The 14515-nt window shown below is 43.6% G+C and overlaps 1 protein-coding gene across 2 annotated transcripts in view; it reads left to right on the top strand.

Moving 5' to 3' along the window:
• The first annotated feature begins 2157 nt into the window (after positions 1 to 2157).
• Positions 2158 to 14515, top strand: part of ZNF423 (zinc finger protein 423) — a 322468-nt gene continuing 310110 nt past the window's right edge. For both annotated transcript variants that reach the window (XM_089539812.1, XM_089539811.1), the window contains exon 1: positions 2158 to 3719. In XM_089539812.1, the coding sequence (XP_089395938.1) occupies positions 3680 to 3719 (40 nt within the window). In that variant the 5' untranslated portion in view covers positions 2158 to 3679. The remainder of the gene's footprint in view (positions 3720 to 14515) is intronic.

Below are 14515 nucleotides of genomic sequence, written 5' to 3'. Positions count from 1 at the left end.
TATGTTCTCTCTAGGAATCTCTGGGTCCTCCAGCGCAACTCTGCCAGAAGTTGGCCATAGAGTTGTGCTGAAGAACCTAAAATTCCTAGAAAAAAACATCTCTAGGCATTTGTAGGTCCTCCAGCATGATTCTGTGATCAGGTTTGGGCAGATGTTGGCCATACAGTTGGACTGGAGGACCTGGAGATTGCTAGTGAGGTAAAAAGAATAGTGCCCCCCCCCCCATATTCATATGGGCCCTTCACCCCATCCTCAGCGCATGTGGTGGGACCTCTATACTGACTACTCTACTACAGATAGATAGATCCTAAAATGCAAAGGTATACAACTGCATCCGGAAGTTAGACTCATATAAGCCATTGTATTCCATATTACCTTGTATGGATGTGAGAGCTGGACAGTTAAGAAAGGAGATGGGGGAAAATCAATTCATTCAAGATGTGGTGCTGGAGAGGAAAGGTGGAGGGAAGCAGAAAGAGAGGACTGGTGACCCTGTGGATGAGACATCTCCAAGACGCCCTGTCTCCCACTGCTCTGCTTAGTTCCTGCAAACTCATAGCTCTGACCTCCTTACTAGAGTCCATCCATCTAGCATGTGGCCTTCCTTTCTTTCTGCTTGCTTCCACCTTTCCTAGCATTATTGTTTACCCCAGTGATTTATTCCTTCTCATGATGCGCCTGAAGTATGACAGCCTCAGTTTTGTCATCTTGGCTTCCAGGGAGATTCCTGGCATGATCTGCTCTAGGATCCATTTGTTTGTCTTTTTGGCTGTCCATGGGATCCTCAGCACTCTTCTGCCTGGAGCCCTGGTGGCGCAGTGCTCTCTCACAGCCACAAGGTTGTAAGTTTGATCCTGCTGGGTTCCAGAGTCGACTCAGCCTTGCATCCTTCTGTAGGTCGCTCAGATGAGTACCCAGCTTGTTGGGGGCAATTGGCTTAAACATTGTAAACTGCTTAGGGAGTGCTTAAGTGCACTGATAAATGGAATAGAAATGTATGTGCTATTGCTATTGTTTCTCCAGCACCACGTCTCAAATGAATTGATTTTCTTCTTATCTGCTGCCTTCACTGTCCAGCTCTCACAGCCATACATGGTGATGGGGAAGACAGTGGCTTGGATGATTCTAAGTTTTGTGCTCGATTGTCCATCTTTACACTTTAGAATCTTGTCTAGTTCTTTCATTGCTGCCCTCCTAACCTCCTCCTCATGTTTTGACTGTGGTCTCCATTCTGATCTACGGTCGGGATTGTCCCGGCCAAAACTGGGATATGGCAACCCTAGACTCACTGAAAGAAAGAAAAGTTGGCAGCATGAACTTTTGTAGACTTAAGCTGAAGGTGTCTGAGGAAGGAGACTGAAGCCTACAAAAGCTCATGCTGCCAACTTCTTTCTTTGGTTGGTCTCAAAAGATCTCTCTACAAGATCTCTCCACAGAGTGGGCATTGTAGTTTCTTGGGGCCCCAGGACTCTCTGACAGAGAAAGCTCAATGTCTGCTCCAAAGGACTCTTCTTACCAGGATTTCTTAGCCTTGAGCCAGGGCAGTGAAAGGGGTCTCAAAGTGGGATGAGTTCTGGAGGTTGCTTTGGACCAAGAGAGACAGGAGCCAGTGGTGGCTCCTTCTGCCTGGCTCAGCTTGTGCACCTCTCCTTCCTTCCTCCCTCTTTCCCTCCCCTCCTCCCTTCCTTCTTTATCTCTTCCTCCCCTTCTTCCTTTCTCCCTCCCTCCTTTTCTTTCTTTCTTCCTTTCTCTCCTCCCTCCCTCCCCTCCTCCCTTCCTTCTTTATCTCTTCCTCCCCTTTTTCCTTTCTCCCTCCCTTCCTCCTTTTCTTTCTTTCTCTCCTCTCTCCCTCCCCTCCTTCTCTCCTTCCTTCCTTCCCTCATTCCTTCTTTCCTTCTCCCTCCCTTTTCTTTCTTTCTCTTTCTCCTTCTCCCTCCCTCTCTTCCTCCCTTCCCTCTGCCTGGGAGGCGACTCCGGATCCTTGTGGCCTGCCTGCTCCGGGTTTTGCTGGGCCCTTGGTCGTCGTGGTGGTGGTGGTGGTGCTGGTGGTGGTGGGCTGTATTTCCCGGAGTGTCCAGGGCTCGGTGCTGTTGCGCCTGTCCTGCTCCTCGCTCGCTCGCCGCCGCCGCCTCCTCCTCCTCCTCCTCCTCCGTCTGATCCGCGCCGGCTGTGCGGGGCTCCCTACGGGATCAGAGCGCTCCCCCGCCGGGACTTCACTCCTCACATCCTCCTGCTGGGACTCCGCTACATTTCCAGCCAAGCCTGGCTTTATTATGTGTGTCTGCACTGCAGCAGCAGAGGCAGCCAGCCTGGGAAGAGGAGCAGGAGCAGGAGCAGGAGGAAAAGGCAAAGGCAAGAGCAGGAGGCGAAGGCGGCGGCGGAGGAGGCGAAGAAGGAGCAGCAGCAGCACCACAAAGAGCAGCAGCCCCAGCAGCAGCCCCAGCCCCAGCCCCCGGGAAAGAGAAGCAGGAGAAGCAGCCATGAAGGGATCGGGGCCCTGGGGGTAGCAGCCCAAGCCAGCTTCCCTGGGGTTGGCAGAAGGAGAAGGCAGGGAAGGAAGGAAGGAAGGAAGGAAGGAAGGAAGGAAGAGCCCAGTCGGTCCCCTCGCAAGCTCCCCGGCCCCATTAAAGCTCGAAAAAGAGACACCCCCCCTCCAAAAAAAAGAAAGAAAGGAAAGAGAAGGGGAAAATAAAGGGAAGAAAGGAACTGAAACTCCTTTTTTTGGGGGGGGGTTGCCCCCTTTCTTTCTTTCTTTCTTTCTTTCTTTCTCTCTCTCTCCCTTTCTTTTCTTTTCTTTATTTTTGGAAAGGGGCTATCCTTCCCAAAGATCGCTTCGGTGCCTCTTTAGAGAGAAAAGGCAAAGCTTTGCAGGAGATTTAGGACAGACTTTCTTGGCGGAGAAGGAGCCAAAGGAGGCGAAGGGGAAGGGAAGAAGGGCGGCTGGGTTGGTTTGGTTCTTATCGGAGAGAGAGAGAGAGAGAGAAGGAAGAAGGCGGCATCGGAAGGGCTTCTCTGGGACTGGAAAGCAAGCCCCATCCTTCCCCCCTTCTCCTTCCCCTTCCTCTTTTCTCCTCCGGGATGAAGTGGCTTCTTTGGGAAAGAGGGGGCTAGAAAGTGCCAAGGGCCCCAAGAAGAAGGAGAAGAAGGAGGGAAAAGAAGGGGGGAGGGGGAGAAAGGAAGAAAGAACGAACGAAAGAAAGAAAAGAGAGAGAGGAAGGAAAGGAAGAAAGAAAGCGAAAGAAAGAAAGAAAAGGAGAAAGAGAGGAAGGAAGGAAGGAAGGGGGAAGGAAAGAGCCCTCCCCCCGCCAACTTTGCCCAGGGCTCCGGGGAGGCCATTGCTTTGGTGGCTGCCTTTCCCTTCCCTGCCGGGGCCTGGCTGGAGGCGAAGGGGAGGCAGGGGCTGGCTTGCTGGGCTCCCTGGAGGGGTCTGTGCCGAAGGAGGGCTTGCCTTGGAGGCTGCCGCATTGCAACAGGCCAAGTCGGGCCAGAGCCGAGCATCCCTCCATCCCTCTCTGCTGCTGGGGCTGCTGCTGGGGCTGCCTTGGGCGCCTGGAGAAAGTTTCCAAGTGGGAGCAAAAGGAGGAGGAGGAGAGGAGGCCAGAGGAAGAGGAGGAGAGAAGAAGAGGAGGAGGAGGAGGAGGAGAGGAAGCCCAAGCCAAGCCTCTCGGAGCTGGAGGAGATGTCCAGAAGGAAGCAAGCCAAGCCGCGCTCGGTGAAAGGTAAGCGCCCAGCTCCCAGGCCCGGCACCAGAGCCGCCCCGAGCCCTCCAGCCCTCCGCTGCCTCCCTCCCTCCCTCCCTCTCTTTCCATCCATCCTTCCTCCCTTCCCTCGCTCTCGCTCTCTGCTGCGGCGCGTGACCAATCAGGGCCCCGGCCGAGCTTGGCGGGGATTGCGAGTTCGCAGCGCCGCCTGCCTGCCTGCCTGCCTCCCTCGCTGGCCGGCTCCAGCCTCGGCCCCTGGGTCTGGCCTCGCGGGGAGAGGAAGGAGGCAGGGCAGCTCCTTGGCCCCTGGCACTGGGGCTGCCAGGACCAAGGCCTGCCTCTTCTTCTTTAGCCTCATCTCCTCATCGAACATTCATCATCATCATCATCATATTCACCTAGCTATCTAGCTATCACCTCTATCTATCTATTTGTCGTTTATCATTATCATCTCTCTCTCTGTCATCAGTCATTCATTATCATCATCTATCCATCCATCATCTATCACCATTTTGTCTGTCTGTCTGTCTGTCTGTCATTTATTATCATCATCATCATCATCATCATCATCATCATCATCATCATCATCATCATCTATCCATCAAACGTATCTATCTATCTATCTATCTATCTATCTATATCTATCTATCATTTGTCATTTATTATCTCATCTATCATCTATCTATTCATCCACCATCTATCCAGCAAGCATCTATCTATCTGTCAGTCATTTATCATCATCTGTCCTTTATCATCTATGATTGAGATATCAATCTATCATCATCATAATCATCATCCTTTCTCATCTATCCATCTCATCTATCTATCTATCCATCCATCATCTATCCATCAATCTATCTACCAATCATGTATCATCATTATCCATCATCTATCCATCTAGCATCTATCTATCATTTATCACCATCTGACACTTATCATCTATCTATTATCTATCATTTTTCATCATCATCATTATCTCTCAATCATCTATCCATCTATCATCTATCCATCAAGCATCTGTCTATCTATCTATCTGTAATCTATCTTTATCTGTTTATCTATCATTTATCCTCTGTCTATCATCTATAATCTATCTATTATTTATCATCATCTATCATCTATTTGTTTTTCTATACCTGTGATCCATTGCTGTTGTTGCTGTTGTTGTGTGCCTTCAAGTCATTTCCAACTTATGGCAACCCTAAGGCAATCCTATTGTGGGGTTTCTTGGCATGTTTCTTTAGGGGGGGGGGGTTGCATCCTCTGAGGCTGAGAGAGTGTGACTTGCCCAAGGTCACCCAGTGGGTTTCATGGCTGAGTGGGGATTTGAACCCTGGTCTCCAGAGTTACACTCCAGTGCTAAACCACTACAGCAATTGGCTCATTTATCTATCTAATGTAATCTGTCTATCTCTTTATCTATCATTATAGTGTAGTGGTTTGAGTGTCAGACTATGACTCTGGAGACCAGGGTTTGAATCCCAGCTCAGCTGTGAAACCCGCTGGGTGAGCTTGGGCAAGTCACACTCTCTCAGCTTCAGAGGACGGCAATGGCAAACCCACTCAGAAAACCATGTGAGAGATTCGCCTTAGGGTCACCATAAGTTGGAAATGACTTGAAGGCACATAACAACGACAACATCAACAACAACCTATCATCTATCTATTTATCATGTATCAACAATCATCTTACCAATCAACTATCTATGTACTTATCTACTTCTCTGGCTCCTAGATCTCCAAGCATTGAACATTGCAACAAAGTAAGTTACAAGAAAGCATGGGAAAGGCCTCCCCTCTATTGGACAATCCTTTGGCAGACTTAGTTCCTTGGAAGAGCACATGCTTTGCACCCAGAAAGTCCCAGGTTTCAATCCAGGAAGGGCAGGTTCTACAAGAGAGAGCTGCTGCCAGTCAGTGTAAGTAAGACTGTCCCAGCTCAGAACAGGACATTTTCTCTTGGTTGAAGATGCCAGCTCTCCTTACTCCTGAAGAAGCTTCTCATCCCTTCAGGCAACTTGCTGCTGGTCTGAGAGTCCCAAGGCTTGAAAATCCTCTAATAAATTAGACACTGGTCCCACTATAATCGTATAGGTTCTTGTAGGGTTAGGTAGGTTTCAATCCTTTATGGAAGAGTGATCTCCCACCTTCACATTGGCCACTAAGTGTTTACTGAAGCAAAGACTTATGATGGCAATGATGATTGTTACACCACTAATATCCCAGGCACTTTGTGAGCGTGAGAGGACAAATCTCTGCCTTGTGGAGTTCATGGCTGCCAACCGCATGGAGCAAGGAGAGAGGAAAATGGAGGCTGTGTGACTTATACATGATTGCAAGAGGATGGGGATTTTGTGTGTGTATGTGCCTTCAAGTTGCCTGACATCTTATGGTGATCCCATTCATTTCATGGGGCTTTCCTAGGCAAGGAACGCTCAGAGGTGGCTTTGCCAGTTCAGTCCTCTGAAATGTAGCCCACAGTACCTGCTATTCCTTGGCAGCCTCCCATCCCAGGGCTAAGCAGGGCTAACCTTGCTTAGCTTCCAAGATCAGATGAGATCCTGTGCCATTAGGACATTTTCCCCCTACCATCAAAATGAATTGCGAGATGCCTTTGCTCCAAGGTGGTAATATAATTTTTCAGGGGCCTTTTCCTGTCAGCTGGAAAAGGGCTCTTAATTCTCTCCCAGGGGCTTTCTGATTAGATTTGCAGACATCAGTGTTACTTACAATGAGGTTCCAGTCCATGTGTCTCTTCCTTAGACCTTCATGAAGCTTTAAAAGGAAGCACCAGGCCTGATTTCTTCAGGTATGGGTCCACAAAACACTTACTGAAGAATAATCAGACATGCCTTGTGATATTTTCCTTGTGAGCATGTGTAGTTGCAGAATCCAAGGTGTCCTAGCGTATTTTCTGAGAAGACATACCTCCAGAGCAAACCTCCATGTTTCAGCTGTGACCTGAGAATTCAGATTGTAATCGTCTGCATACCACAGTCTACCTAGGATTAAGCCACCAAAACACTGGTTCTGTTGACTGGCTTCACTGGAATGTCAGCAGGAGCAAACCCAACACAGCATTACCATTTGGGGGGCACAGTCCTGTATTTCGCCAACTCCAGAATCGGTTTTCAGTCGGCTGTGGGTATGTTTTTAGTTGAGATTTAGTATACAAGTTACAGACAATTTTACTCTGGAGCTGAAGGGAGAAGAGCTTTGTGAATCTTGGTGAACTGTGATGCCATGTCTTCTCTTAGCTGTTTTCTGTAACATTTCAGCTTGTCCTTGTGAGGCCAGGAGGCCAGATGCTCACTTTTTCTCTCCCACCATTTTCTTGTCCCCCTCTTCCTCCTCTCACTTTGCCTTGACAAACTATGGGGATTGTAAGACAAATCTTTTGGGGATGAGCAAGGGTTCTTTTCAACTATCCACTTTTCTCCAGCTTTTAGTAGGTGTGAAAAGCTAAGCCTCCCACTTTCCCAAACCTATACCACAAAACTGTCTCTCCTCTCTCGAATTTTCAGGCCGTTTCCCCCCCACAGCCCCCAAGTTCCATCCTCCTTCAACAAAAGCGGCCTTATAATAAGCCACAGACCAAGGCGAAGCAGGCCTTGCTTCATGACCCCCTAGGGCTGCCTTGTGACATTCTCTTGGCAGCTAATGCTAAATGATTTTCATGTGGGCAGGAGAGTCAAATAACGGCTCTCGCTCTTCCTCTAGTTCCTGCTATCCATAAGGTTTGATTCCAAGCCATGGGCAGGTTAATGAGGCTTTGTGATGGGGACATGATTTCATCCCTCCCTCAGTTTTGTTTCCAGAAGCCTGCCTTCTCTCTTTCTCTCTCCCCCCCCCTTTGTTTTCCATCCTTTTGCCTCCATAAAATTGGGAAGGATAGCTTTAAAACTTTTGTTAATAAATGCTAACTAGACTGAAGAAAGAAATTGTGGTTACAACGTGAAAGGGGAGAGGTTTTCCCATGGTGAGACTAAGCAGGACTGTGTGTATAGTGTGAGTCCACCTCCTTCCTCCATGTGGGAGCGAAGGTACTCACATTGTGTTTCCCTCATCATCCATTTTAAGGGCTTCTATGCTCTTGGCAGAGTGGGAGCACAATCTCCCTCCCGTTCACTTTCTGTCTCTGGCCACTTGGTATATAATCATAAGCACCATGGAATGGGGGGGGGGAGAAGAAGAATTGTTTTCTTTTGCAATGCTGCATATTTGTGTAGTCCATTGCAGCTCTAACGTCGCCTCCTTTCCAGCCTTGCTTGTTTTGAGAAAGGTAACCTTGCACTCAGGAGTGTAGCATTTGCGGCTCTGTTTCTGTAATGGCTGCTGGACTGTGCTACTTTTTTCCTGCTCACATTGCTTCATGCAGACCGAAGGCAGAGGAGGGTGGTTAGTTTTTTGCAACAAAAGTGATTGGATGAGGGGAAGCAAATGAAAGTGTGTGTGTGTGTGTACACACGCATAGCAGGACAGATGTATGCATGAGCGATTTGGGAATTTGTGTTAATGCCACACTGCTCTTTCCCCTTTCCTTTCCTCTTCATAGATGATGCTTGAATGGCTCAGCATCACGCTGTATAGATATTTTGATTGTTGGTACGGAAAGTTGATCTCGGTCTCAGCATAACTGCAATAAAAGGAAAGGGGTTGCTTTGCCCACGGTCTCATTTCTTGTTATGTACTTTTACATATTTTGGGTTGAAATTGATTTTTAAAGGATATGTTAAACCCTATTTTTGAAGGGAATTGTGGGTTTGATTTCCAGCCACTAATCTCACACACACATTTTGAGAAGTGTTGTTTAAAGCAATAGTGTGAATGAGTGGACATGGAGTTGTGACACTACATGACTTACAGGTATGTTTTCTTGGAGGGGCACCCCACTGTGGGACTTACTTCGTAGCAAAGGAGTGTAGGATTGCAGCTTTGGTGAGTAAAGAAGTGCATGTCACAAAAATCAAAGATGGAAGGAATTTAGGTTCAAAGAATCATAAAATCATTTTTGCAACACATCTTGACTGTGACATATTAGCAATTAATAAAATAAAAGGCATCTTGGGAATACACTCAACCTGTCAATCATTCAGTCAATTATTTGCTTTAGATTAGGAGTTGTCTGAAGGATACATGGTACCCTGAATTACTAACCTAACATAGTATGGTTGCTGTTTCTGTTACAGAAGGAGGCCTAAGGGTGTGGCCAGCAAGTAAGTTCTTTAGTGCATAGCTGTACAATTTATGGGATGTGCAGGGATGACACTAATTCAGAGTGATATTGGCCTGTTACAGACTGCCAAAATAAAGCTGCTTCGGGTCTCTTTGGAGGTATGCTATTTAAATGATGCATGGGTCCTAAGAGTCCGGAGGTCGCGCCAAAGCCACACTCCATCCCTAAGCATCCTTTCTATCAAGGAGAACCACTGCACACTGACCCACAAGAGTAGTTGTGATGGAACAACCCCTGGTTAACTGCTACCACTCTTGCTTTCAATCATTCATACACACGCAGGCCCACTTTCAGTTTAGCACTGGATTAGGTCTAATCAAGCCATAAGGAAATCTTATGTTTTCAGGGTAGGCTAAAAGCATGTAATCTTTATCTGAAAATGCAACACAGCCACGTTCCTTTTGGTGATTTGGATATTGGCGTGTGAAAATCTCATGGCTTGCTTGAGTTGAGAGTATGCATCCATTTTAGAGAGCTGGTGAGGTCTGAATAATGTGCTTTGTGGTTCTGTTACTTCAATAGCATGTGTTGTTAAAAATCTTGAAAGAAAACCGCAAACCAGCTTATTATCTTTATGACTATACATACTTTATATTTTGACACTATTCATATCTCATAGAGCTTCATAGACTTTAGTGAAACTTATTTGCAACTAAGAATATATAGGATTGTAGCCTTAAGCTTTGATTGTAAATGCATTTACCTGAGTTTACCATATATACTCGACTATAAGTCAAGCTCATGTATAAGTTGAGGGTAAGTTTTAGAGCTAAAATAATGGATTTTGCTATGACCTGTAGATAAGTTGAGGGTAAAATTTAGGGGCATATAGCAAAGATCTAAAGGATGAAGCAAAGCAAAACAATGTCAAAGAACTTGTTAAATTCCATTAGACACAACTCTTTGTGCTTACTCTTAAGACTGGATGGATGAGAGAGTAGAGGGGGGTCAGTGCTTCACATATTATACTCTTGCTTTTCACCAGATGATTCTTTCTTTTAAATAAGTTAAGATACAGTACATAAATTGACCCGTGGATAAGTCGACTCAGGTTTTTGAGGTCAATTTTTTGTCCTAAATTTCTAGACTTATACACGAGTATATATAAGTTTCACAGAGCTCTAGAGGGTTTATTTAAGAGCTGAGCTATATAGTTGGTATAGCTCTTGATGTATGTTGGGCTGAAGTTCAAAAGAACTATAACGGAGAGTAAACCTATTGTACATAATGGGATGTAATAGCTGAGTGAATAGGAGAGGTGTTGTTGTATGCCTTGGATAGTTTGCTTTAATTCGTAAAGGAGAGTATAATATTCACTAGAAATAAAATATATGTGGTTTTGTGGACATGTTGCATGTTTAAAATTATTGTAATAATTTTTATATAAATTTAAGAAAAGTAAAACATAACCTCTTCTATTACAGTATTAGGAGCATCAGTTTTTGTAATGTGTTGAAACCATAGTAATAAAGCAACATTTTGCAAAAGACCTTTCTGTGCCTTCCTCTGCCCTTTACCGGCTACAAAGTTTGTTTTCTGAATTAAGGAGATTCCACCATAGACTTCTTTTCTCCCACTTATTTAAATGAGAACAGTCTGTAAAACACATTGTTCAAATAGTGTGACCATCAAAACTACATCAGCTTGACATCATTTCCAATTTGATGGACCAATGGCAGAAGTACACTTAATGAACTTCCCACAAACTTTCATTAGCCCTGATCCTATCAACCTTTTATGGGGATTTCATTGCCTTGGGTAATTGTAACAAAAGCAGCCTCTGGCATCTATGCTTGAAAATAAATGCATAAATATAAAGGTGCAGATCATGCATTTGGATGGTTAAATAATTATAGATGTTCATTTTAAGGACAAGAAGGACCAGGGTTTTAAAAATGATTCACGGCCAGGAAATTGTTTCTTATATTTCCTCCTACAGTGTGAAGACTCTTGCTACAAAATGTGTATTTAAGGTATCATAAAAGGAAGACCTTCACATGAAACAGAAATTTGAAGGTGCCTCTTATGGACTGATAGGGCATTTTAACCTCTCAGCTGCACATCAGCTTAGTATGGTACTGTAGACCTCTGCCATCCAGGACAAACTCTTACAAAAGAAGCCCCAGTAGCAATTGATAGAAGAAATATAGCAGCCTCTAGACATGAGAGAATGGAGGGGAACTAGTGAATTACAATAGTTTTGTTTGCAAGCCAGATGTGTGTCCAGGATGGATGGGTGGCAGAGTAAGCTTTGTAAGGTCTTGGTTACTTAGAGTGAATGTATCTCATTTAAAAAAACAAGTCCTTGAAGTTTCAAAAACACATTTTCTATTGCAAAAATGTGGGCCTGTGCATCCCAAGAAGTCATAAGAGGACAGCAAAAATGCCATCTTTGAAATGGCTAGTCCTGATTTGAACAATGATACCTGGTCCTTCTTTATTTGATCATTGCTAAATTGGTTGAAATGTTTTTTTCCATACTGTTCATCTGTTTTCATCCTGCAGTATTTCCCCATAATTTACATTATTATTTAATTAAATGATCAGAATGGATGCAGGTTGAATGCATGTCAAGCTAGGCCTTTTTAGAACCCAGAACTCTTTTCTCTATATCTAAATGTAAAGAATATTGTCAGAAAGCATCTGGAGGCTGTGCGTACTAATTTCAGTTAGTTAGTTTGTGACTTCACAGTATTTCGTATTGGATTTGGAAATACGGATTTGATTGACATGCATCAGCTTTCACATTTTTGTGCACAAAGCGGATAGAAAATGTCTTGGGTTCAGATTACACACTTAAGTGTAAATTTATAAATTTATCTTTTACCAGTCCATCAGGTACATTTTGAGACGGTGGAAGCTGGCGTTTTAATCCATTGCCACAGTCTATGTTTCCATGGAAATAATTGAGATGCAGTAAATAAAGAGTTCTAAGGTCACAGGTTCTCTAACCTGTGGCAGAATGAAATGACAGAAATCCCTTTCAATTGATGCGTATAGCCATATTTCTTTTCTTAAAAGGTTTCCTTGGATATGTTTTTCAACATAATTGGTGTAATGGTGGACATGGGTGCAAATACTGTACCTTTTCTTTTTGCAATCTCTGCCACTTCTCCCCGGTTTTAGCATATTCTTAACTTCAGTTATCATTTTAATGACAAAATTATAATGTCTGTTATGTAATGACTGGTTTTGTATTAAGCACCAGTTCATGAATAGGAACTCATTTTCTTCCAGTATATTCAGACTAGTAAGAAACGTATAGTAATTACTGTATCGGTATCTATTCATTTAGATCGCTAATAGCAGAATTATTTCCTCGATAAAGGGCTTGAAACCTGGTAATTAAATAGGTTGGTTTATATTAACCATGCATTGATAGTACAAATGTGACGCAAACAGGTATTTTGATTGGATAATAAACGTTCTTCTCACTGGCTTTTATTGGAAGGACAATGATAAAGAGACTTTGTAAATGCATCCCTAACTTTGTTTTGGTTATTATGTAAAGTGTTAGCAAATCTAAGATGCCAGCCACAGATTTGCAATGTGATTAAGATCCTTAACATGCTTAATATGTGTGTGTGTGTGTGTGTGTCAGCTTTCGAAATCTGTCTGGTGAATAGAAGTGAGATACTAGTAATTTGCTTATTAAAGCAACATCTACAGTTTAATCACCATGAAAAAGGCTATAATTAACATAGCTGAAACTGGCTTTGGGTCTTTATAGCCATAGGATTGATGGAGACTGCATAATGTTCCATAGTGTTTCAGGTGGCAGGGATTCTTCATGACAAAAATATACTTCTTTAATTTATATTGTCTTTCCAGCCTTCTTTACAGAAGGCCTTGATCTGGTTCCTAATGGGTTTTGGTGGATGTATATTCCAGATTTCCCTGGGTTATGACAGGTCACTTAAATATAGGAGTCAATTAAAAAAATCGTTGTGTGTTTCATGTTACCTATAATGTTCAAAGATGTTAACAATTCCCAGCATTCATTTGCAAAGAGCCATATATACAGCTGTATTAGTGAATATATTTTAAATCAGGATGCATGTTGGTGGGTGAATCTGACAGTTCTGCAAATTGGTGTCAGATTGCGGTGGCATTTTTTTGGTGGTATAAATGTGCTAGTCTCAGTAATCAAACTGTTTTGCGGTAAAAGAGAAAGCGAATGCACTAATTAAGCTGAGATTTGTTATTGTACTTGAAGTTGCAGAATTGCTGTCACTTTTTTCCTTGCATTTTTTTTTTTTTTTTGGCTGGGCAAAATATGCTGATGGAAACTTTTGATTTGCAACCTACCTGCCTCATTTGTGTCAGTCAAAAACAAATGAGTGCACACCAAGGCAGCCCCCCTCCAAACCAAGCAACCTAGGTGGCTTCCTACTTCATTATAGGCAAAGTAATAATAATAATAATAAAAATTTCATCCTTTTGCTCAGATCCAATTAGCTGATTGCTATGAATGATCTCCTTTAAAGCAAGGCTGTTTTACCTATCTGCTCATACAGAGGTTTGATTTTTAATGTCTTGTGAAAAAGGATTTCTTTTTGTCTTGATTGATGTCAGGAATGAAAGCGTGATGGTAATATCCCTTTGAAAGCTATTGTATTGTCAGCTCTAGCTGACAGCAGGAGGCCCTCCTAGCGGTATAGATTAGCGCTGTAGAAACACTGACATTTTCTTTGTTATATTGCTGTTGTTCTGCTTGCAAAGTCAATTATACAATGTCGGAGCTCAGTTACAGAGTTGGCTGTAGAAGTAACAATGTCTTTCATACTTGTTTTAAGGATATAATTTTCCCGTCTTCACCCTCCTCATTTTCCTCCCCAGTTGATAGTCCAAAAAATCTTGACGGTATCGGAATAGCATATTCTGCAAATTAAATGTTTGTATTATATAAGGATCACGGAGGCTGCAGTGATGCTCATTTTAAAATTTGCAGCTCGTTCAGAAAATCCAACTCGGTTCCTGGGTTCCTAATGCAGGAATTGAAACGGTGAGATTCCCCTCCTTAGATCTGATAGATCTGATGGATCTGATTCCTGATTCTTTTCTAATTGGTGTAGCATTGTTTTGGATGCGACATTGGTTGGGACGCAGACAATTTTCTGAGCACAGCCTATTTTGAAAGCATGCATGTAGGTTAAGGAGGAATTCCAGATTTGTAGTTTCCATTGTCTTATTTTCCTACCAGAGAGAGAGTCCAGCGAAGTTTCCCCTTAGGAGTTCCAGCACAGGAGGGGTATGTGTAGCTTTACAGCCTCATTGGATGGAATGAAACCTTTTTAATTGTCATTTAACTGAGATGGTTCCTGTTGGACATAGCTAATAAGTCTTTTAAAAAGTGTGTGTGTGTGTGTGTGTGTATGCGTATAGAGAAGGGGCAATTGGGAGAAGTCTAGTCTAATCAATAAATTAGACTGATCCAGTCTCATCAATAAATCAAATGATACCTAATTTGAGATGCCTATTCTTTCTCCTCACTCCTTTTTATTAGTGACATATAAGTCTTCCAAGGCAGTAAGTTGGTGACAGAGAATGCAATGGAGTTTCCCCTATCTCTTCCCCT

Source organism: Sceloporus occidentalis, unplaced genomic scaffold, assembly GCF_023333645.1.
Source record: "Sceloporus occidentalis isolate IW3139 unplaced genomic scaffold, rSceOcc1.0.p SCAF_10, whole genome shotgun sequence".
Taxonomy (NCBI): Eukaryota; Metazoa; Chordata; class Lepidosauria; order Squamata; family Phrynosomatidae; genus Sceloporus; species Sceloporus occidentalis.
The sequence above is the reverse complement of the archived record's forward strand: the minus strand, read 5'-3'. Positions and strand labels throughout refer to the sequence as shown.